This window comes from Macrobrachium nipponense, chromosome 29 (genome assembly GCF_015104395.2).
Source record: "Macrobrachium nipponense isolate FS-2020 chromosome 29, ASM1510439v2, whole genome shotgun sequence".
NCBI lineage: Eukaryota > Metazoa > Arthropoda > Malacostraca > Decapoda > Palaemonidae > Macrobrachium > Macrobrachium nipponense.
Window position 1 is genome coordinate 7,529,385 of NC_061092.1, and position 26,994 is coordinate 7,556,378.

The window sequence follows — 26,994 nt, forward strand, 5'->3', positions numbered from 1 at the left end:
TGCAAAGAGATTTTTTTTATCTACATGGTCAAATATATCCTTATTTTCCTCCTCTTCAAATAATCAATATTTTTATATGGAAGGTAGGACAGTTTTCACAAGAAACGTCAACAACAACAACAACAACAACAACAACAACTACAACAACAACAACAACAACAAATCCAAATCTGCAAAAAACAAAAGACTGTGAAATTAAAGATGTGCGCTCGAGTTGCTACTTCTATATGGAGTGATTATAGGGAAGGTTTCTATTTAAAAAATAAATAAATAAATAAATGCCTTTCGGAAGGCACTCTGCTCTTTCTTTCTGTCTCTCTGAGGATAACAAAGGCTGCGTCACTCCATTACTCTCACAGACATATGGTCAAGTCTGCAGTGACATGACCTCCAGCTCCCTTTTACCCTTGTAATGCCCTCCCCTCCCCAGCCCCGCCCCTACATACATAAAAAAAACCCTACAAACTAAAGGAAAATACTTATCTACAAAAGACTACACATTTTGCTCCACATCATCTATAAAAGCCCTTACATATTTGAACGCTCCAAATGGTCTCTGACAAGATACTTAATACAAAGTATTTAAATAACTTTTTTTGTTACTTTTTTGTCGACAGTCAAGAGAATTCTTATTCAGTCATATTCATTTTACGGTTAACGTCTCTCCGTGCTGAAGAAATAACATTTGCATCTGCATATATAAATCACTTAATAAAGAAAAAAACACATACATACAAACACACACACACACACACACACACACATAAATATATATATATATATATATATATATATATATATATATATATATATATATATAATATATATATATATATACACACGTTTAATTCTAAAAATGATACAGTTAATAACTCTTGCATCGAAACCTCTAATTAAGGGACAGAACAAAATGCTAATGCAGTTTCTGCTAACGACAACTGCAAACTGCATGGTTACTACTACACATAAAAGTACGCAGCCTTCTGCACTAGGGTCCCGTATCCAACATACCAATTATCTCAGATTATGGCTGCGAAGATTAAACGTGGCTGTCATGAAAAGAGAAGTGGGAGATTTCATAAATTATTTCAAGAGGAGAGACAGCATTTAGGACAGCGTGACACTGCTCTCTCTCTCTCTCTCTCTCTCTCTCTCTCTCTCTCTCTCTCTCTCTCTCTCTCTAGACAAATGATATTTAAATCTGCCTCGATTGTTGGTCTCACTTTCTTGTTAACACTTTCTAAAAATGTCATCTCTCTCTCTCTCTCTCTCTCTCTCTCTCTCATTTAAATATGAAATTTAAATCTACTTTCATTCTTGGTCACATTTTCCTGTTAACAAATATCTTCCTAATCATCTCTCTCTCTCTCTCTCTCTCTCTCTCTCTCTCTCTCTCTCTCTCTCCGCAGCGTGGAAGAAATGTGGAACAAACTTCTTTACTTCAAAGTTGCAACCTCTAGAGAAAATCTCATTCCAGAAGCCCTCGTGAGAGAGAGAGAGAGAGAGAGAGAGAGAGAGAGAGAGAGAGAGAGGAGATTACGTGTCCAAGAGCTAAAACAGCCATTATGATACAGCGCATCATGGACATCATCCCCGGGGTCATCCGAATCTCGTATCGTATTCACAATGCGGCTCGAGTCTCGGATTTTGGTGGTATAAAATTATGAAAGGTTTTCTTCGTCTTTTTTTCAAATTTGTCTTTTCAAAACCCCGTGCTACATCTGACTAGAAGAAGAAAAATGAAGAAAATATGATAAAGTGGAAAGGAATATGAAGAAAAAGAGGAAAGAAATAACAAGAAATGATGATGAAAGAGGAAAATCAGTAAAAGAGAAATCTTCGTAATTGTTCAAACAATGCAAAAGATAATATCAAAGCTGGGAGGTATATTCTCACCCACATGAGCTTTATGCCACTAATGTCTAGTGTTATTGTCAAATGCAATTCATAAAATTGCTGAAAACAATTTTTTTTTCGCAATACAATACAGTAATTTACAAAACAATGTAGTCTTCCTACCAGTATATGTTAAGTCAATACAGTGAATGTATCGTATATAATATATTTTGTATAGTGCTGCAATGTTTTGACAGGAATAAGAAAACATCTTATTAAAAAAAACTATTAAAATTGCTGAAAACAATGTATTTTTCGCAATACAATACAGCAATTCAAAAAACAATCTAACCTTCCTAATCACAGCAAGACTTTTTTTGCAAAAAAGCAAAAAAAATCAGCTTATTAAAGAAGATTTTTCCGATTTCCTTTCCAAACAAAAGAAGCACAAACTCCTCAAGAAGTAATTAACTCCAGTGGAAAGAACGACTTCCTTCCCTTTTAAAATTTAATAAGGTGCAACTCCGCCCACCTCGCCCCCACCATCCCCCCCCCCCCCCGCCCCACACCCCCATTTTCATTCGTCTCTTCCGGAGGAAAACGAAGCAGGTCTCCTGGAAGGTGCCCGACTTAAAACGTGTTTCACCTTCAATTGTCTGTAACTCAGAAGTGTACAAATTATTGCACTAAATACAAATGTTTATTAACAAAAATACAAACATATACAAATCCTCTTTTTCTTTAAAAAAAAATACAAACTAATGCAAATGTTTTGTAACAATAATACAAACTAATTACAACTGTTTTTAATAATACTACCATGTGACCTAATATAATTATTAATATTCACTGCAATCATGCTTCAACTACCACCAAGATTCGTATATGATTCCCTTCAATCTAATTATCATTTTCGAGACGTCCAGTTACTAAATGAAGTATGGGAGTGGCATGTCATACATACATACACACATTCACATATATGTAAACTTTCATATTATACTAGATTCTGGATATTTCACCAGTCTAAAAAGTAAGCGATTGATATAATAATGGTGTCTGTGAAAGTTCTTGGAAGAAAACAATCAACACCAATGAACAAAATTGAATACGTGAATGCCCAGATTTACATAACAATTTGACCTGTAATTTCATCCTGAATATCTCTAGCTATAAATGTTACTCATATGTGGATTTTGTCTGTCTCTAGTAACCTTTCTTCCATAAAGAAGCTGGGAGACTATTGCCTCCTTTGTGGCTAAGCCCCAACTTTCCTCCCTCCTTTACCCCCTTTTTCCCCCTCTTTCAAGCCTGGGCTACAAGAGGGCACTAACCTGCAAGGCCTACCACCCTCCACACTCCAAGACAAATCTCTAAAACTTGCCAAAAGAGCAAAAGGAAGATACGGTTAACCCTATGTCACATAACACAGGTCCCGGCATCCAACACAGTGCCACGTCTAAGCGTGCCAGGCAGGGATAGGGTGCCCGAAAACACAGGGGCGCCACGAACACATGGCCCTGAGGTAATCCAACCCCTTCAACACTCGCATCCTTTGGTTTACATTCTGTAAACTCACTCTGACCCTTTTGCTGTCTTTCGTTTTTCTAGATCCTACGTGAGCTTCAGAAGCAAAAAATAAATAGAAAAGAATATACAGTTTAGGCCAAAGACCAAGCGCTGGGACCTAAGAAGCCGTTTGAAAGGTGTAACAGGAGGAGAACCTCGCAGCCGCACCGTGAAACAATTGTTAGGTGAGGATGGAAAGTCAGATGGAAGAAGGAAAAATTGAACAGAGGTCAAGTAAAAGGAATGATAGGGGTTGCAGCTGAGGGCTACAATAAATAAATAAATAAATTAAATAAATAAAAAAATAAACAGAATATGGAAGGACTATATGGCTCTTATGTCATCACTTATATCCTTTCGTTCAGGATACAGATGAGGGTGAATGATTATAGTGATTTATTGAATATATTAACTGGCGTCACATCACAGAACTTGGAAAACAACCAGTATCAACAGGAATCATGGCAACAAATGCACCAGTAACAATAACAAAAATAAAAACAACAACAACAACAAGAATAATAATAATAATAACAATAATAATAATAATAATAATATACTGACTTCAGCTCACGCCCCATATACAAAGAAGGCATATATATAAAAGAGAACGACAAACAGCTTATTGATAAGAAATACTTATCTCGCAGATACTAAAGGAGAGAGAGAGAGAGAGAGAGAGAGAGAGAGAGAAAGTTTTTCGAAACTTCGTTTAGGGGGGGCCAACACGACCGCCGAACCAGGAAGGAGGAAATACTCGATAAAGAATCAGCCCTCAAGACTAACGGATGCAGCAGCAGCGCCCAGCCAGACCTACTACTACACCCATCCCGCCCGCCCGCCCGTAAGCCAAACATACTTTAAAATCCTCCTTGGAACACGTAAACAGACAAGGAGAAAGTAACGATCTTCCTCTTCCTCTGGTGGAGAGAGAGAGAGAGAGAGAGAGAGAGAGAGAGAGAGAGAGAGAGAGAGAGAGGTTAAGTAACATTCTTTTGAAAGAATATTTGTCAGAGTAGTTTTTGTTATAGCAATTCCACAGAGAGAGAGAGAGAGAGAGAGAGAGAGAGAGAGAGAGAGAGAGAGAGAGAGAGAGAGAGAGAGTAGTAATAACATTCTTTTGAAAGAATATGTCATAATAGTGATTAGTTATAGCAATTCCAAAGAGAGAGAGAGAGAGAGAGAGAGAGAGAGAGAGAGAGAGAGGTAATGTAACATTCATTTGAAAGAATCGAATGTATCACAAGAATTATTTGTAGCAATCCAACATAGACACAGAGAGAGAGAGAGAGAGAGAGAGAGAGAGAGAGAGAGAGAGAGAGAGAGACTCCGTAACTTCGCTAAATCCATATCAGCATCACCACCTCCCATTCGATGTGCAAACACGGAATCCTTCACCAAATGTGGAGTGTCATCACGTCTTTACAGGAACGGGACCCGACGCAGACGAGAACGCCCTCTGAATCGACAACTCGGATCATTCAAGTGAGCATCTACAGTCTCGCATTCAAAGAGGAGCTTTTTGCATATCCCAGAGAGGCGTTAAATCCATGTAAAACTCATCAATGAGTGTTTGGAGTTCCCTTGTCATAGCGTGAATAGGAATAAGTAAAACTCGACGAGGCACGAGGAAAAAATAACGCAAAGAATAAACTGTTATACCCCACGATCATTCATTTCCTCGTAGTTAGATTAACTTGACGATCGATCAAAGTTCTTCCCTCCCAGGCTGACAACAAACTGCTGTAACTTCCATAATAACAGACTCCAGAGAGAGAGAGAGAGAGAGAGAGAGAGAGAGAGAGAGAGAGAGAGAGAGCAACGGGCCTTGCGTGGTCGAGAGATGGATGAAATGGCAAAAATAAATGGGATAAGTTCTCCCACCTTGGCATGCTACGAACGAGGCCTATGGAGAGAGAGAGAGAGAGAGAGAGAGAAGAGAGAGAGAGAGAGAGATGCAATACCTCTTATAGTGCGGATATAGCACTGTAAGAAAGAACAAACTAGTACCTTGAAATTCTGGAACTGCTCAGAATAAAATATTGCTGTATTATTGCCATTGTTATTATTATATTATTGTTATAAAAAAGAGGAACCCTATTCATATGGAACAAGACCACAGGAGCCACTGACTTGAAAGTCAAGCTTCCAAAGAACATCAAGGTGTTCCTTCGAAAGAAGTAAAAACGTAATGGGAAATACAGAAAGAGGCTTATAAACATTTAGTGAAGTAAATTACATAAATTAAACAAATGATTTTGTAGCCGAATTCTGTTGTAACAAATTACCCCAAGAAAGTCTGATGAAACCTCGGAGGGGAAATATAGTATATAACAGAAGCAGCGACGTCAATAATGATATGGCTCCACGAACATCGAAATCCGTCCAGACATTGCCGAGACGTTTTATTGCACACACAATCACACAGCCGTGGGTGAAAACAGGACGACCTCCCAAATTTGCCGACGGGGGTAATAACCACCCCCCCACCCCCCAAAAAAAAAAATTCTAGATAGACGCCGGCTGACTATCCGCTATGAATCACGTATCGAAAATTTTACACCAAGACTTTTCGGGTCTAACTTCCGGACCCTCCAACACTTCGCTTCCCCTCCCTCCCACCTTTCCCCCCATTCCCCTTCCCCCTTCCCTCCCCACCAGGGTCAAAAAAAAAAAAAGAACAAGCAAGCGAACTGGACGGAGAATAGACGCCGTAATAAGAGACTTTAGCTTTTCCTCAGGAAGCATAATGGTCATCAGTACCATTAAGACGATCATTACCCCAGGTAGCCTAATCCTACCGGTCATCGGAATCCTTCCTCTGCGCTCTTCCACGTCTCTCCTTCGTAGGAGTTAACGAGCTCCCTGCTCCTGGTCCTGCACCGACCAGACAGGACCAGCCCCCACCCTCCCCCGCCCCCAACCCCCGTCCCATCCCTCTACCAATCCCGTCCTCCGACGCATCTTTCTCTCCTAGCTTCCGGTTTATTATTTTCTGGAAGAATGAGAAGGACAGAGAGGACACTCTCTCTCTCTCTCTCTCTCTCTCTCTCTCTCTCTCGTACAGCCCAGAGGTCCACATCATGCTTATTATGCCTTTTAACACACTCACATTCTCTTCAAATGCCTTAGAGCAAGGGTTATGCTTGCAAACAACAGTTGGCTTACGCTCAAGCAACCACTATTTCCCTATTTTTTTTTACTGTGCGTGCATGTAAATGTATGTATGCATACAACACGCGTGTGTGTATGTATGTAAGTTTGGATGTAAACACATTAATACACTCAGGCTTCTTTTTTCTCTCTCTTACACGCACATAAACGCATGCAGATATACGTACACACACACACACACACACACACACACACACATATATATATATATATAGTGTATAAACATGCGATTGTGCGTCGTACGCATATAGCGGTAAGAGAGAGAGAGAGAGAGAGAGAGAGAGAGAGAGAGAGAGAGAGAGCTAAGTGCATCATTAAGTACGAAAAAAAGTGGCCAGATTGTTGCTGTACAACATAATTCACTTAATTGTCTTCAAATTAATGGAATTCGTCACGAGCGTGAGAGATTACATGTCGGCCATTAGAGGAGCCTGGGTGATTCTATCTCTGATCCCGTGCAGTCTCCCCTAATTAACTTCCTGCGAGGGTGGCGAGACCCTATGCTTACTTCGGGGCGTTCATTCGGTGTCTTCGGGAGTTTAATGGAATGGAGGCAAGTTCGTTTCGTACTTTCTATTTTGGGGGGTGCGTTCATTTGGTGTCTTTATAAATCCGCATCAGTATTGCGTCCATCTTCTTGCGTTCATTCTGTACCCTCAAAAGTCTAATGAACTCCAATGCCTAACAGAAGGGCGCGTTCATTTCGTATCTTCACGGAATTGCCAGAGTACGTTCAACTGGTGTCTTTATGGATCTGCATCGTATTGAGCCCAATTCTCGCGTTCATTCGGTACCTTCCAAGCCTAACAAAACAGCGCGTTTATTCTGTATCTTCAAGGATTTCGTTTTGAAAGCGTTTGCTTAAGTAATAAATTGCCTGGACGCGTTCATTTGGTGTCCTATTTCTTACTTTCAAAAACTTCCTGGTAAGGTGTGTTACGCTTTCAAGAACGCCCTGTCACAGCGTGCATTTCGGCGCCCAGCTAAGTCAGAAAGTTAGGATCCAATCAATTACAACTTTTAAAAACTTCCGATAGATCAAGTTTGCTACGTCGAAACTTTTCGAGAAGCTGGCGCCAAAGTGCTTTCACTTGAGGTTTTGACACAGCATGCCACAGGGGCGCTTTCTGAACCCCGTAAGTTCACGACGACGTCGGTTCCTTCACGAACTTCCGCTGCCAAAAAGGAAGATTAGGCGACAGAGGAAGGAGAAGACGAGGAAGTGGTAACTGGGAAAGGCAAGAAAGCAATAAAGGAAGTGAGAGAGAAGAGAGGAGGGAGTAACTGTTGTTGCCAAACCGCACTTAACATGGGATTTCGTCTGTACGCGTAGCCCGTCAAGAAGAGGCAGAGAACGACTAAGAAAAGAGAGAAACGATGATGATAATGATGATGATGATGAAATGGTATGGCAGCGTGACTTGCGATTCCACCTTCCACAACAGCCACAGACACCCTACATCCTTGTCTCGGTCTTAAAACGATGAAGATGATGAATAACTCGGCGTGATGCCTCTCTCTACCTGCGTGTAAAGGACAGTCGGTGTATTGTGGCTCAAAGGAAATACAAAAGGAGAGAGAGAGAGAGAGAGAGAGAGAGAGAGAGAGAGAGAGAGAGAGAGAGAGAAGAAATAAATACGAATCAAAGCCGGCTTATCGTGGGCTGACACTAATTTAAGTTAAGCGTGGACAAAAAAAGCGTGCCTCCGCCTAAAAGATGAAAAAAAAATCAACAAAATTTGACGATTTCGTCCGTGATGTTTAAGTAATTGAAAAATATATATTTTCTCTCTCATTTAAACTCGTCACAACGCACACAATCATCTCTCTCAATAATATACATACACACACATAATATATATATATATATATATATATATATATATATATATATATATATATATATATATATATATATATATATATATATATATATTAGAGAGAGAGAGAGAAGAGAGAGAGAGAGAGAGAAAACGATTTGCGTGAGACCTACACAGTTATGGAGTTGAGAGCGTTCTGCCCGAATGACTTCTCGTGACCTTTTAAACATAAAGAGAAAGAATGAGTAAAGAAAAGGTAGGGGTGAAAATATAATGAGAAACTGGAGAAAGCGTTCATTCTCTTAAGGAGATAAGCCATAACACTAAAAAACCTCACTGGATTTTGAAAGATGAACACATGCGTAATATAAATCATGACATGGTATTCCGGGAAATATATACCGTATGCGGCATAAAAAAAAGCATAAGTACAATGATAACTGTGAGAAAAAGCATGCAAATGACTAAACAGTTAAATATGATAAACAATAACTATTAAAAGAAGAAATTCCATGGTAATTTCTTTAAAAGAACATAAGAGCCTTTAAATTCATTTTTTCAGAATCCAAAGACACTGCAGTTGTGAACATACAGCTAAGCAAACTACGATGAAGACGAAAAATATTCAAAAGAAGCGAAAGTATGGAAAGATAAAAAAAAATAATAAAAAAAATAATAAAAAAAAAACTTTTAGAAGTCAAAAGAAACACAAAATTTGGGTCAACGTGGTGGCCCCCCCCCCGAGCAGTTGTTATCCAAGATCAGCGTTTTACCAATCGATAGGAAACAGTTTGATCGTGAAAAAAAAAAAAAAAAAAAAAACTCTGGAGATCCTAACCACGACAATATCCATAAACGCCGCCGCTGGTTCAGAGCGGAGAGGCAACGCGGAAGACGCTGACCTATTTCAGCCGTGACTTTTGAACTTCTGACCCCGGAATCAATAGGGATCGACCTAGACGAAACTACAGGCCGCATTTACACGATCTGTCTGGATGGTGTGCCAGGTTCTCAGGTCAAGACAGGCAAATGCAGGCCGTAGTTAAGGTATGCGAACGCAGACTGGAGTTGAATCTTGAGAACGCAGACAAGAGTTAAGACCTGCGATCGCAGACGCTGAATATAGTTAAGATTGGCGAACGCAGACTATAGTTAAGACATATTAACGCAGACTATAGTTAAGATATGAGAATGCAACTATAGTTAACACTTGTGAACGCAGACTACAGTTAGGACATGCAATCGCGCACTATAGTTAAGACTTGCAAATACAGACTATAGTTAAAATTGGCGAGCGCAGACTATAGTTAAGACATGCGAACGCTGACTATAGTACAGACGCAGATACATACTCGGAGTAACAGAGTTCCTTCGGATTAGACAGGCTGGCTTACCGAAGTAAAATACAGACTTACTTCCTCAGTACACTGAGACAGTCAAGTCCCGACGGACATGGGTACACAAATAGACTAATGTCTTCATAGATTTACAACCTGGTGACTCCAAGAACACCGACAGAGCATCAAGGCGTACCCCCCGCCCACCCACCCCCAAAAATACAAGGGCAAAGTTACATAGACGTGAAAAGGTAGACTGACGAGACTCTTAAGCTAAGGTAGACACAGACTGGGGTCTGCAACGGATAAGGAAACAAACAGACAGGCTAAAAGAGACGTACTTATAGACTTATAGGACGCAAAGACGGTCAGACAGACGAACTGTGTGACACGGGGGGACAGCCGCAACGATTCGTTCACATCTCGGGCATAAAACCCAATTAAAACCTCACATAAACCGCGGAGGGCCATAAACCGAAAGCGGCCATTGTGGAAAAATGATTTGGAAAATACTACAGATGAGTTTTTCCTCCACTCAAATGACTTTGTTACAATTTATGGAGACACTTGGGAATTTAATGAGGCCACATTCAAATCAATAGACAATGTGAATAATCTGATTTTTACAAAAGATAAAAGATGCTAGAGTATTGGAGAAGATGAAAGATAACAGGAGAGAGAGAGAGAGAGAGAGAGAGAGAGAGAGAGAGAGAGAGAGAGAGAGAGAGAGGATCACAGATAAATGCACATCGAACAAATAACTCGACCCAGACAGCTACCCAGATTTGCAATAGAATAACAAATAAGCAATTTTAAGTGAATTTTCAACTATCATAACAAAGAAAAAAAAAAACATGTACAAACACAGGCTCCCCCACCCCCATTAGATGAGCATAAAACTCATAAAAGCGTTTAACTTCATTCTTTTCGTTATAAGAGCAGAATCTTTTTTTTTTTTTTTTGTGCAAGCAGCAGATTTCTCTGCAGTGGGAGAAAGAAAACTTCAAAGATTATAAAAAAAAAAGGGAAAAAAAACATACACCAACGCTGCCAGTCTGGCGTAACGACAACAAGCACGATTTTCCATTTAAGAAAGTTTTTCTTTAGTATCACGCTGGCAGAAAGAAAAATCGCCCTAAATATTTAATACTGAGTTTAACAAATGATCAAAATCAGCCAGTCCTTCACTGACACACACACACACACACACACACACACACACACACACACACATATATATATATATATATATATATATATATATATATATATATATATATAAAGAGGTTCAGGAGGTCCATTGATACTAAAGATGAAGGCCAAGATTTATTATAAAAACGTTTCGCACATCAACTTTGTGCATCTTCAGTCTGTAAAAAGAGAAATGCATATATTAAAAACTAAAAACAGGATTCACAATAGTTATTCATTAAAATGCAATAAAATATAAATAGTTAAAAAAGAGAAGAAGAACCACTGAGGTACCAACCGACTAGAATGGAAGGAAAGCAAGGAATGATTTTGAGAGAGCCAGGTCCAAGACGTTGACTATGCCAGATGTAGAGGTGAAGCCGAGGTGTTGTTATTCAATGGGGGAACCAGCCTTTTAATAATTAAAGATTCCAAGGTAGTTAGGTGGTCCGGGTCTTTAGTATAACCTATTATCGAGAAGTGCTGTTTTGATACAATTATATATATATATATATATATATATATATATATATATATATATATATATATATATATATATATATATATATATATATATATATATATATATATATATATATATATATATTATATAAGTAAACTATCTGGGGTGAGGTTGCTAGCGCAGTACCTGTCACCCTGGTTGCCATCACAGCAGTCGACTAACTGCCAGTTACATAGGTCACGGCTTACGCCATCGGAAGCTCAAAGGGTTTTTAGGGGAACCCAGACAGAAATGGCTTGGCCACGCTCGGGAACCGAACCCGGGGTCCGAAACTGATCTTAGATGGAAAAATTTCAAATGTCAAAAAATGAGGGAGGGGTCCAATTCCTGCCGATTTTTCAGAAAATGCAACATGTGATTTAACGATACTATAGTGTGCCTTTATTTAAGAAATTGCAACCGTCATTAGTGCCCCAACCACCCTTCCTTCCATCATAGGACTTCAATCACGGGGCGTATTCCCTCGCACACGTAGATTGCAGAAAAAAAGAAGATAGCTGTCCGTGATCATAAGATGGTTGAGATGACTTTTTTTTTCTGGTGATGGAGCGTAATCTGACATTCGCCTGACCCGCGCGAGTATTAGTGACTTCATAATCTGGCAACTTCATAAAGTTGATCTGGCCACGTGTCTTTTACCTTTTCAGAAAAAAAACAAGTACGAAAATATTTACAGAAAAAAAAAAAAAAACATCCAGAAAGGGTGCCTGGAATCATCCGGTTCTGGACAGAAGACTGGACAAGATCTCCGCACTTGGGCGCATCTTTTTTTTCTTTTTTTTTTTCATCAAGTCGCTTGACGAGGTATAAGCGTCCCCGTTGCCATGGTAACCAATCTCCTTGATAACCGGGTAATCGATACAAGCGACGGTAAATACAACTAATAATAAAGGGAGCGAAGGAGGGCGCCCGAGAGCTTATTAATTAGTCATGTTCTGGGTGAGGGAGTTTGCGATTTAATCTTTTAATATAGAGCAGGTCTAGTAATATATATATATATATATATATATATATTGATATATATATATCTATATATATATATATATATATATATATATATCTATATATATATATATATATATGTGTGTGTGTGTGTGTGTGTGTGTCTCGTTATTTGTTATTTCTGGTTTACGCCATAAATATTTTCAGTGTAAAAGTTTTGCTTTTAACAAACTTTGATCCAGACACCACCCCCACCCCCACTTCGCGAAAGTGTGGTCTGTACGTCATTCTTTATACTTCCTGCACCATTCACCTTGCTGCTATCCCCTGAGAACGTGACAGGGAATTCCATTCAAACAGCTTTACAAAACATAACCAGCCCCGCCAAACGAAAAAATGTTACTTGTGACTCAGTCAATTCATTAGCTCGAAGTGTACATTCCCCTCGAATGCTCAAAAGCGTCCCCATTCAATGTGTAAATTGGTAAAAGGATTTCTTTTTCTTCCTTTTTTTTTTTAAAGAGATCGTTCACGTGAAACGTGACAACATGGTTGAGCTTTACTTCAGTTATCACCAGCATAAGGATGTTTTTTCTTTACATTTTTGTGCTGTCACCAACAACAGGAAGGATTATTTTTGCAATTTTTGTGTTGTCATCATTAAAATTAATGTTTTTTTTTATGTAGTTATCATCAAAAGGAAGTTTTTTCATTACCACGTTGACCCCCATCAAAAGGAGGTTTTTTATTTCTACATTGTCATCACTACAAGGAAGTTTTTATTGGCATCAATCAAAAGGATTTTTTTTGTACATTTTATGTTGTCACCAGCAAAATTTTGTTTTTTTATGCTGTTACCAGCAAAAGGAAGATTCTTTTTATTTCTACGTCGTCATCAGCGTTAGAATTTTTTTTTTATTTTCATGTTGCCACCAGGAAAAAGGCAGTTTTTTTTTTTTTTTTTTTTTGTTTTTTTTTTTTTTTTTTTTTTGTCACGTAAACTCAGGATATGATGCTGATATCTCCTCTAAATGATGTTTTTTTCTTTATTTTTTTTCTGCAGCCTACCATTTCTCTCAAGAACTAGTTTCCAGTTATCACTGGTTCCTATAATCATCACTGATGTTCTTAGTATGACCGGCACTTTTTATAAGAGTTGTTAATTTTACTAACTTTTTTTTTGTACAATAATCAGACTGTGACCTCTTACTAGAATATTTCCTAAAATATCAAGCTTTGACATGAGTATGGGACTGAGTTTTTTTTTTTTTTTTTTTTTTTTTTTTTTACAGAGTTTCATAATAGAAACAGTTTCACACACAATTAGGTCTTGTTACCTTAACGGGAAAGGAGACTTCCTAAATTACTAGGCATTGGCCTCTTATCAAAGCCGGAGTTTTCTAAATCAACGAGAATTTGGGTTACTCTCCTCAACAAGGGGTACACACTCCAACGAGGGCCCTTTAACAAAAACAGGTTTTGGCCCACTGACTGGGACAAGAATTATCCGCAAGAACGAGATTAATTTTTTTTTTTTACTTTTCTTTCAATTTACTATTTTTTTCTTTTAATTTACCAAGGTCCACAAGAACTTAAAAACATGGGCATAAAAATATTGGAGATATTAGCATGACGTATACCTAAAGCAAAGTCGAAGTGTCTACATAACGAAAATAATTGTCCTGCCCTAAGCAATATTAATAATTTCAACATTGCAAGTCAGATCAAGAGACCTTTCCCTTTAGTAACGGCAAAGGCAGCAGAGGAGAGAGAGAGAGAGAGAGAGAGAGAGAGAGAGAGAGAGAGAGAGAGAAGCCAGCAATTTTAAAAGGATTACATTCCAATATTCGTGACTAAGAATGAGGACCATGGCTCACATCAAATAGTGGAGAGAGAGAGAGAGAGAGAGAGAGAGAGAGAGAGAGAGAGAGAGAGAGAGGAGTGAAAAAATGTATCACGAATTAAGTAGTTAACGAGGAGCAGTAAATAGTAGGAGAGAAGGGGAACCAACTCTCTTTGTTTCTGGATTATTGTTCATTTTTATCATTCTTATAATGGAGTAAAGATGTCATAAGCTAGCTGAGAGAGAGAGAGAGAGAGAGAGAGAGAGAGAGAGAGAGAGAGAGAGAGAGAGAGAGAGATTAGTTCTAAAGGAAGCAAACTTAAACGAAATATAATTACGAAGAATTTTGTAAAAAAAAAAAAAAAGTGATAATTAAAGTCGTAATAAACCAGGCAACCTGAACACTAATGACTACAAATATCGGAAACTGGTAATTGCCCAAAATAAGAAATACGTGAATAATAAGAATTACTGAATGTAATTTACCGCACAATATTTAAATAATTAGATCAATAGAGATAATTCATACTGAAAATGGAAAAAAGACCGGAAATATTCACGGTAACCATAATGTAGGTTTAATTATAACCAGACAAGATAAACAACCATTGAATACACGATAAGAATATCATTGAGTATGCGAAACTCATCGACCAGCTTGTGAAATTTGTGAAAAATTCATAAAAATACAAAACTTGCAAAAACTGCAAATTAACACGGTATGCATTACTGCTAATGAGAGAGAGAGAGAGAGAGAGAGAGAGAGAGAGAGAGAGAGAGAGAGAGAGAGAGAGAGAGAGAGAGAGAGAGCATAATTGCGTCAATGAATGCAGAGACAAAGGCACCACCGACCGAAATACAATAAAAAAAAGGGGGGGGGGGGATTGGTTGGGAACAAGACCTCTAGTTAATTTCCATTCCACAACGGGGGCATCCAGATCTGTGACCTGATATCTCTCTCTCCCTGTGACCTTCCGTGATTTCCAAACGACCTCTCCTCCTCTTCTCTTCTTCTTCTTCTTCTTCCCAAGGGGATTTCACTCATCCTCATTAGAGGCGAAGCGAGAGAGAGTGTAAGAGAAGTTCGTCGTGGTGCGCCAAAATTCGTCGACGGAGCGTGTGATATACAGAGAGAGAGAGAGAGAGAGAGAGAGAGAGAGAGAGAGAATCGAAAATTGGGACTGTCGAGTATTTGATTCGAGCTGCCTTTGTCTTTTTATTTTCAAGGCTCTTAACTTTATCATCACAATCATCATTATGATTGATGTTACTTTAAAAATAAATGATCACGGCGATTACATTACTGATAACTTTGCCCTGAGTTGTTCCCAAGAACATGAGTCATCACGGGGATTACGTTACTTTTACAACTGCTATGAGCTGTTACCTTCATCGTAAGTTATCACGCGATTACATTACTATTAGCTTTTCTATGAACATCAGTAATCACGGCATTTACATTAATATTAACTTATGCCATTAGCTGTTACCTTGACCATTAGTAATCACGGAGATTACATTACTATTCCCTTTGCCATTAACTGTTATTTTATACATAAGTAATCATGGAATTAAATTACTATTACTTTTGCCATAATTAATCAAGATGATTATAAAATCTGACAGTTCAATAACGGATTAACTTTAATAATCGCCCTTCCAAAATCATAACCATATAATAAAATTATCACCGATTATAATGAGAGAGATCACCCGATATCAAACTACGAAACTGAAGATGCTTCAAATTCCAAGCGAGTTGGTGTCTACTGAAACAAACAATACCGTTCTTTGCAATATTATGACAACCAAAGATTACCTGCAGGATAATCTCATCCAATGCCTAGGGGCCTGGATGCAGCTGCCGGTTTCAGAAAGATTATGGAGATAATAATTGCCAAAAAAATATATCATAAAGATGGAAGCGATTACCATGATGTCCGCATTGCACTAAACCTTTTAAATTTATCGAATCGATCAACAATTTCTCTATGTGCACTGCAGAGTAGGAGATGATAGTCTCCAAAAAATTAAAAAACAAACAATTATTATAAAGAAGGACGCGATTGTCAACGTGTCTGGGAAGCGATATCTACAGCTGCATTCGCTCGGAACTTTTAAAATTTCCCGAATCAATAGATTTTCAATGAGCAATGATTCATCTGGGTAAAGTTTATGGCTTTCCTGCACATTCGTTCGTGAGAATTTATGATTATTATGAATGATAATGAGAACAGCAATACTAATAATATTAAACAGGTAGCACACATCATCTAAACAAATTCTCATCTCCCTCAGTGTTAAAGAGGATAGACCACTGCATTATGAAGCAGCCAGCGATTACGCGAGGCGATTTCGATAATGGAACTGTTCATGGCAGCTTCCAAAAACGAAAACTCAAAATGGAAAAAAGATTCTATATTTTCTAGTTCTCTGTGAAAATAATATACTGGGTTCTGGTATGGAAATCAAAACTTTGCCCTTCATAAATAGTCAAAATATTTTGTCATGACAACAACACAAAAATGTCACTTCAGAACAAAGACAAAAAAACGGCTTGAATCGATTCGGTGTTAACGACTGACCCAGCAAGCACTAACTATCGTGCAGTGCCTGATGCCACCGACGACCCAGTTCAATGCCCCCGGGCGCAGAGGGGAAAAGCGGCGAACACCATTTGACCTTACCTGCAGATGGATGGGTATCTTCTTGACGTAGTGCCCGTTCATGATGCCAAAAAGGGTAGGGATTCGCGTTAAAATCACAGCTCAAAGCAGATCCACTCACTGAAAAGCCCCGTTGCAGACACAGTACGTGCGCGCGCGTGCAACCTCTGAGAGAGCAACACCCTCACTCGCAATGGTCCGCACTCTCGCTCGCTCACTCTCCCGCTCTCTCTCTCTCTCTCTCTCCTCTCTCTTTCCCGAAGTCTATTCCCTACGAAGGTGCACCATGGACTGCGACAAACGAACGCACGTCCGTTTACGTTCTCTCGTGTTTTCACGGCGCCCTGCAGCGAGCATAGCCAACTTCGACCCAAGCCCCGCCCCTTTTCGGCACACGTCACGCTTTCAAGCCCCACCCACAATTCGTGACGTCACGGATCGCAGGCCTTTCCGTGACGTCATTGATCTTTCCACCCAGACAGAGACCTTGTTTACAAATACGTCATCAATCGGCGGAAACAATTTTCCCCAGGGGGACGAAAATTTCCCCCAAAGAACAAAATTGTCCCTCGACCAAAGAGTCCCTCCAAATACTGGATACTAAAGAAGGAAAAGAGAGAGATGAAAGGATTCAACATTTCAGTTTCAAGTCGCGTCTTCGAAAATAGATTTTCCAGTTAACTTGTCCTTCTTCTTCTTCTTCTTCTCCTCTTTATCATCCCTCCACGGGAAAAATGATGCGAAATTGCTTATATCTCTAAAACAAATTACTTCATCTTCAGTAATCATAAGAAAAAATGACGAGCACCGTCACGTACTATACAGAATTTGTGATAGATGTTTATATTAGAAATTCATATGAGATGACTTTATTAACAATCGCCACCACACCGATTTTGAATCGTATGTTGCAAAGTACTCAAATCCAGCGCACGCTTCAGTCAATAAGCAACCGCCCGTCTAAAATATAACACAATTCCAGCTTTAAGAAAGTTGTTTGTTTGTTTGTTTGTATGGTGTTTTAACGTTGCATGGAACCAGTGGTTATTCAGCAACGGGACCGACGGCTTTAAGTGACTTCCGAACCACGTCGAGAGTGAACTTCTATCACCAAAAATACACATCTCTGAGTTGAAGAAAGTTGACACAAATTTCTGCTGCAGAACATCGGTAAAACTTTCTATGTAAACTTAAAAGGCACATAATAATTCTCTAGGGAAAATAAAGGCAAGGCGTGAAAACGGAAAGCAGGTAACCATATAAAGACTCGTATTTCTACTTCAAGATGAAGCCTCCAAACAGCCCTAAAACTCAGATTTATCGCAGATTTTAAATTCCTACTTAAATCTGAGTTGCGAATGTTATCATCAGTCAGTACCTAGACATAGATTCTCATACAAAAAGCAATTAAATATGACTGTTTATTAAGTAGAGCACGAAATAAGATGAAAAAATAAAATAGTGATGGAAAAAATAAATTGGTAAAAAATAAAGCCATTAATAGTTAACACACACACACACACACACACATACACACACACACACACACACACACACACACACACACATATATATATAATATATAGTATATATATATATATATATGTATATATATATATGTATATATGTATTATGGTTAACATATACATGTATATGTGTATATACATATATATATGCATATATATATACGTGTAATATATATATATATTTATATAATATAATATATATATATATATATATATTATATGTGTGCGTGTGCGTGTGTGTGTGTGTGTGTGCGTGTGAGTGTCAATCACTCTAGAAAAACATTCCCACAGTCCCCTGATTAACATCTCTCACTGAGGTCATAAAAACGACCTTTTAAATACAATGCTTAGTTTTATAGCCCAGGTCACGAACAGGAAATCAACGATGAACTGAGCTTCCTGCTAACCCGTTCTAGATTCAGTTTCAGCAACGGAGCTACATCAACAACGGCAATTAACAATAATATTAAGGACCCTCCACTTTACAACTTATTAACTTTCCATTCACAAATTACAGTTGTTGGCGAAAATATGAAAGAAAATATTCACATTAGCGTATAATTCGTATTGCATATTTGAATGCATTACACTAAAATGAGAGAGAGAGAGAGAGAGAGAGAGAGAGAGTTTTTCTGTGATCAATGGTCTAGTCTTGGGAGAGATGCGAAATAATCTACGGGGTTTACACTATCAATTTAAACAACCCGCACTGGGATAAGACCATGAGTCTAATCTCAAATGCCTAGATTCAATTTGGATTCAATTAACTTCAGCGTAGGTCGATATATTTCATAAAATAACGCTCTTATCGAGGAAGATTTTTAGTTGATTTAAGTGACAAAATGTGCAAGGAGAGAATTAGAATACAAGGCGCGTCATAAAAAAAGAAAAAAGTAAAATGAAGAGAAAAAAGAAGTGGCTTTCATTCTCCCGGTGAGAGAGAAAAAAAAACGGCCTATGAGCAGAAATATCCACCACGAAGATCTTTGATGACCGCTTTCACTAAAAGACTTGCTCTACCAGAAGAAGCCCTGGCGTATTTTCCATAAAAATAACATATCTGTTAACGTAAGACAGTGGAAAACCACTGGTATACGAATCTCTAAGCAACCCATACGAAAAATAAAGCTCTGTATTAAAATATAATTTTAAAAACTAACATTAAAGGGGGCGTTAGGATTGCTTACAGAATACAGAATTATCATGTTATCAGTAATTACGGCTACCTTCATTTGGGACAAGCCTGAAGTTGTGACTTTTCAAATCAGCTTCCAATGAACAGAATAACAAATACAAAGCTGAGCTGAATTACAAAATTAGACAAACCAATTACAGTAACCAGAGGGCAGTCATTAAAAACTTAATGGTCAGATTTAGGCACAACCACAGAGACAGAGTTGTTATGAAATTTATATAGATATTAAATGTCAAATTCAGGTACAAATATAGGTAGATATTACATATACCTAGAATTACGAAAATACCTTTATTTATACCAAGAATTATTTAGAAAATTCAAAGCGCTAAAATGACAGGCCCAATTGGAAATCAACAGAGAGTTACATTTGCATTTGTATACTGCGGTGTGGGTAACCCACTTTACATAGCAACAATACTGCAACCCGCATTGCATGAAATCATCAATACTGCATTCCGTTGCAGCGCCAGGATTGAGGACCCCCAATTTCCGAAAGTGTTTTGTGCCTCCAAATGCAGAGTTATGCAACAGCCTGGAGAATGCAGCCTCTGGCGGAGATAAAGAGGTCACTTCGAGACAACAACAGCGTGACCCTGTTTCATAAGGAAGACTCCTTGTCAAATAACTAAGATTCTATTCGCTTTCGTTTATATACAAAAACGGAAACGGGTACCGATTGTTTACAGTTATTTATTTGTAATTTTTTTTATATATCTATCTATCTATATGTAATTAAATGTTTGTGTCTTTGTACGTATGTATAAAGGTCAAGACATTAAAAGTAAGACTAAATTCGGCATTAAAATAATATATATATATATATATATATATATATATAATATATATATATATATATATTATATATATATATATAATATAATATATATATAAAAGAGCTGAGAATGAAAACTGAACTGAAATTGTGGATGTCAAAATATTGTTCATGCAAATTGAACTCGCAGAGAAAAAATTTAGGTCATTCCAATAATGGAGAGAAAAATAAAGGACCAGAGATAAATAAATAAATAAACGTGAATTTAGTCATAAACTCATCAGATTTCAACTTCTACAGTCGTCTAGTTCTTCCTGCAAAGTGAGCCAGTAACTTGGTAATAAGAATTAAAATCTAATAAAAAAAACGCAGTCATTAACTACCTCATGCAAAGCCCAAAATTTGTCTCGAAATTCCTAGACGTCATTCAATAACACTTAAGATTTATATAAGAGTACGGTTCCTTCAATAAACAGAAAACCCGCAGTAGGGAGGACTCCGCGCACTGTTGCCAATTATTCTGTGCTTATCCGCCAAAACTCAAACAAACCCTTGGAAATAAGTGATTTTCTTGTATCTATCTGCAATATTACGTAAATATCATATCAACTGTATCATTATTGCATTATTATGACAGCTATAATTCATGGAAACAGCTCCGAAGTAAAGCTATCGGCCTATGTGGAGAACTCTGTTAATTGGCAACGATGGACCGTAGGAGACGACCCACAGACCTCTAGAAACACCCTGTATTTTTAATAAACCCCATCTCCCCCAAAAAGTTATTTCGTGACCTCATAACCCTGGCATTCCCCTCTTGGAAACCTCCCCTCCCTCCCCCCCTCCATTCCCTAACTAGGTGACGTATTATGTCTTCCTAGCGTGCTTCCCCTCTTCCAAGGCTCGTTTTTCTTCCCCTCCTAACATTCCCCTCGTTTAGTTCCTCTCACTCTGATGCCCTCTTTCCTTCTTCCCCTTACGTGCGTCTTCGTTTAAAAACCTGGCTCTTAACCCTTTCTATTTGTCAGTACTGTGTTCAGTTCCTTCTCGATTTTTGTTATAACTATTCTCAATATTATTACTGTTATTACCATTATTATGATTATTACTATCTTTTATAATACTTCAGCAACTGTGTGGATATTGCCGATTATTAATTTTTTTATCATGTTATCTCATGTATCTAGATTGTGCATGTTACTGTCTGCACTTTGTATACTCCATGAATATGGCCTTGAGCTGAAAATAAAATGTATTATTATTATTTTTATTATAATTCGTGAGTTTCAAAAGACTGACACTAGATGGCAACACTTTTACTGTGCAATTTCAATGTTGTATTGTTGTTATTGCTATCATTGTGGAAATGCCCAAAACGGACAAAATTCTTCAATTTTATTATTTTCTATTGATGGCCTGTACACACTTCAAAACGAGAATTTCACGAATGTTTTACAATTCTCTATGTTTTTTTTTCAAGGGCAACCACGTCTATGGAGAAACAAATCCACAGGTATGGATGGGTACAATTATATTTTCAAATAAAATAAATCTCTACAGAGGGAGACTCCAGAAAGCTCTCGGTGGAGATCTATTTTGAAATATACTTTTGTACACATATAACAGTGATTTGTTTCCACATTTCAAGACTAAGTATTTTTTATTCATATCCATCTTCGTCTGCGCAGCGTAAGAAAATATTATCAGAATCAAGTATCTTGATTAATAAACAATACACCAAGAGTACTTCATGTTGCAACAACACACGACCGTAATCCGTCGTCATGGATGAACACCCACCAAATCATTCACTTTGTATGCGCCAACCGTCGACGTCACCTGGTTAGTGACACGTCAAGAAGATCGCAGCCATTAACCATAACTGTTTTGAAGAACATAGTCCCTTTTTTTTTTATCTATCGTTATTATTTGATTTATTTATTATTTTTTTTAGTTTTCCAGCCAACACGTCCTATTTTTTGATACTGTATAACATTTCAAAATTTCAGCCGTCTAAGCTAATTAGTAGCTCTGAATGATATCAAAATCTTTGAAGCCCTATTTCCACACAATGGGGTAAAAATGGCTTATGCCAGTTCGTCAAATTAGGGACGATTATATATATATATATATATATATATATATATATATATATATATATATTATATATATGCATATATATATTAATACTATACGTATATATATATATATATATATATATACTACGTATATATATATATATATATATATATATATATATATATATATATATACACACAATATCACTCTAGAACAATTACCGACCGAGTCATTAAGTTATAGACGCTAATTGCACACCTGAGAGGCAGCGGATACACTGTACAATGATGATGTCGTTAAGGAGAGACCCTCTGCTCTTATAGACGACTCAGAATGGTGGTCATTTTAACGGTGCGTGGCCAGCCTAGGAGAGGAGGTTCGAAGATTTGCTACTTTAAAGGCCTTGTCTCCAAGGGAACGTTTCCAGACATCATTTAAAAGCCACTTGACGCCAAATTTTCCAACAGGTAGAAAGTACTGGTGGAAAACTGGAGCAGGACTTTAATTCTACGATAATTTTGACAATTTGGAGCAAAGGTGTTTTAACGATGGCAGACAAGATTCTTGTTAGACATCGCATTAATTCTGGGCAATTTAGGCTTCAGTGCCTCTCTCTCTCTCTCTCTCTCTCTCTCTCTCTCTCTCTCTCTCTCTCTCTCTCTCTAACACACCAAAACTTGATTTTAAGTCATCATGTACGTACATCCTATGCCGTACAAGTGCATGTACACGCGGACATATGCGTGTTCGTAACCAACTCATATGCACAGTTAAGATGTAATATAAGTATACGTAGGTTATTTCATTATTAAAACAAACAACCTTCTTCCCCACAGACCTCAGGATTTAATTCAGGAAATTCTGTTTTTCACCTGGAGTGAGGGTAAAAAAGTTGAAAGTGTCTTCTTGACAAGCATCCGTGAAAAAGAAGTTATAATTTTTCAAAAACTTTTCTGACGACTGAATTATTTTTCCATTATCATCGTTGTGTTCACGAAGAAAAAGGACCTTGGATGAGCCATTTATATTTCAAATAAAGAGGGAATTGAATGAAATGAATTTTGATAACATTAAAAAACTAAAACAGCATATTACAGACAGATAAGCAGAACTAGAAACAACAAATACCCTTAAAGCCAACATTCCCATAAAAAAACACACACGCACAAAGTACCAAACTCTAAAACGCGAAAAAAAAAATTCATTCATCTATCACATCGCAGCCATTTGCCTTGTCAATCTCGTCCGTTCTTTCATGAATGACCATGAGAGCGGGTCCATTTTTTTTTTTTGCCTTTGACAACCATGACAACAACAACAACAGCAACAAAGAAATGTTGGGGGCCAAAATTGGTTAGCCGAGACACGTCTGTGAAAATGGAGCGTCTGGTCTAAGACGAAAAAAGACGCGACGTCAAGATTTTTTTTTTTTTTTTTTTTAAGGAGGGGAGGGGAAGGGGGTAGGAGAGGGAGAAAGGGGAGATGAGGGGAAAGCACCGGTCACTGCAGTCCACATGCACCAGACAATTTGCCGCATGTATTTCCCCTTCTATAGTAGATTCACATCAGCCGTGCATTTGATGTCTAGGCCAGTCACTTACGACACTCCTGATTGGGTGTGATGAGCCAATCACAGGACTGGAAGCTCTCCGTCTCTCGAGAGAGTTCACATAGGCAGGATGTATGTTCCATCTCTCCTGAGGGTATGATACGTCTTTCAGGGGGAGGTGGAACTTACATCCTACCCATGTGAACTCTCGAGAGAGACTGAGTTTCCAGCCCTGTCATTGGCTCATCAACAGCCAATCAGGAGCGTCGTAAGGGACTGGCCTAGACGTCAAATGTACGGCTGATGTGAATCTACTATAGTACAGGTGACTGATTATTACCATAACTAACACCTGACTCATAAGAATAGTATTGAAAGGAAGATATTCACTATTGCTGCTACTACTAATACTGCTGCTGTTAATTTTGCAGAAGAACTCGCCTGAGAAATTACTTTATAATCATATAAAAATAATACTCCACTTGTTCATTAGATAATTTCTACTACTATTGATAATGATTATACATAACTCCGCCACGGAAATTAAAGTTATAGTCAAGTGAAAATACTATTTCACCAATAGTCTGACAGCGTACAATACTATTACTTCCACCATCATAACTACAACCACAAAACCCATTGACAAAATACCTCTGAAATAGATAAAAAAATGACTGACAGCAAACTTCCCCATTAATGGAAAAACTAGCCAGAAGACACCAAGGGATCCACTACCCTCGGGAGCGACAAGCGTAACGGGACTTTCATTTATTTCGGTGTTATCGTAAATCACGTAACAGGCCGAGGACGAGGAAAACACATCACACGAGGCGTTACCTAGGGTAATATCCACACGGCACGCAATTACAAAAACCGACATTTTTTTTCCTTTCATCTTTAATCTCCATCTTGGCGCGTTCTATCGCCGGTTAGGGGTTACATCACAGGGGGCCACTTTGCGCTTATGTGTGAAATTACCTGTTTACAAACAGCACACGGTTATATTTGGACATAATGTGAGCGCGCATGCGCGCGGGTAAAAAGAGCACAATTCGGGTTTCTTATCAAAGGAAAGAAAATGAATTAAAAAAAATAATATATATAATATATATATATATATATATATATATATATGTATATATACATATGTATATATATATAGTATATTACATAAATATATATTACATTTACATATAGGTATTATATATAAAATATATTATTTATATTTATTTCATATATAATCATATATATCAAACATATATACACCCATAAATATATATATATATATATATATATATATATATATATATATATATATATATATATATATATATATACATATAGTTCCAACCGCCGGCAATTTCCTCCAATCTGCCGTAACGGTTAAGAAAAAAAAAAAAACTAAATGAGGACAGAGACACTCGTTTTTCTCACATCGCTCGCCCGTGAGAGGCGTTACCTCCTCGAGGCGCCGAAAAATACACACGGATATTTCACCGATCCGCAAAAGTTACGACCAATACCGCTACAGCAGTTTTCTGTAATCACTCTTTTCTCCTATGTTTCCCAAAGCGGTCTGATAATGGCGGTTACAGAGCAAATCAGAAATGTCTGCGGTCTCGGACTGAGAGAGAGAGAGGAGAGAGAGAGAGAGAGAGAGAAGGAGAGAGAGAGAGTTGCCAAAAAAAGAAAAAAAAAATAAATTGTAAAAAAGGAAAAAAATGAAAAAAACGAGAATCAAGGCAGCTTGATTTAGAGAGAGAGGAGAGAGGAGGGTAGAGGGAGAGAGAGAGAGAGAGGGGGGGAGAGAGAGAGAGAGAGAGAAGAGAGAGAGTTACCAGAAAAATAATTGTAAAAAGAAAAATGAAACCGAGAACCGAGAATCAAGGCAGCTTGATTTAGAGAGAGAGAGAGAGAGAGAGAGAGAGAGAGAGAGAGAGAGAGAGAGAGAGAGAGAGAGAGGGAGAGAGAGAGAATAATTGTAAAAAGAAAAATGAGTTACCAGAAAAATAATTGTAAAAGGAAAAATGAAACCGAGAATCAAGGCAGCCTGATTTACAGAGAGAGAGAGAGAGAGAGAGAGAGAGAGAGAGAGAGAGAGAGAGAGAGAGAGAGAGAGAGAGAGATAATTTCACGCTTCTTTTCTTCATTTTCAATCTCAATATCATAACTATTTCAAAGTTATAAATGACCGATTTTCATAGCTGGGGAGAGAGAGAGAGAGAGAGAGAGAGAGACCTGATTTTTTTTCTCTCTTGAATAATGTACTAACATAAAAAACGTAATTGGTTATATAAATCTACCAGCAACACCAAAATTATTAATTTTTGGAGGTGTAAAATCGTAATGGATACCAACTCTACTTACACTGGATGAAACAACGATATGACGACACAACAACAACAACAAACGAAAGTCAAATAAAGCCCATCTTACCTATAGCTGACTTCAATTCATAATTGTGCAAATGCAAGTACTCACCTGCAAAGAGAAGAAATGAAAACAATGAATCATTACCTACCAATTATTCAATTTACTTAACGTTACTACCTCATCAGTAAGAAATATTAAAAACTTTCTTACTTTCAATACACAGTTTTTTTGGGGGCGAAGTGACATGTCATTTAATTATTCTGTTTTTAAAAAGAGTAACTCGTGTTCCCACACCTGTCTTACCTTTACCTGTGTTCCTCTTATATATATATATATATATATGTATGTAGTATGTATGATGTATATATATATATATATATTATATATATGTATATATGATATATATATATATATATATATATATATATATTAATATATATATTATATAATATAATAATATTATAATATTATAAGATATATATTATATATATATATATTAAGTATTACGCATAATTAAATGCAGATGCACACCCATAACCAATTAATGAAAAAATAGTTCATCTTGTCAGGCAATCTTATACATAGACCTCTGTTGT

General features: G+C 37.5%; 1 protein-coding gene across 13 annotated transcripts in view; it reads right to left on the bottom strand.

Moving 5' to 3' along the window:
- The window catches only part of LOC135206083 (dihydropyrimidinase-like), a 164,186-nt gene that overhangs the window by 48,178 nt on the left and 89,014 nt on the right, over positions 1–26,994 (bottom strand). The window contains exon 1 of one of the 13 annotated variants that reach the window (XM_064237298.1): positions 16,923–17,185. The exons of the other annotated variants lie outside the window; for them this stretch is intronic. Coding sequence (XP_064093368.1) covers positions 16,923–16,964 — 42 coding nt within the window. The 5' untranslated portion in view covers positions 16,965–17,185. Of the gene's footprint in view, positions 1–16,922; positions 17,186–26,994 lie in introns of those variants that run through there. 13 annotated transcript variants of the gene reach the window in all.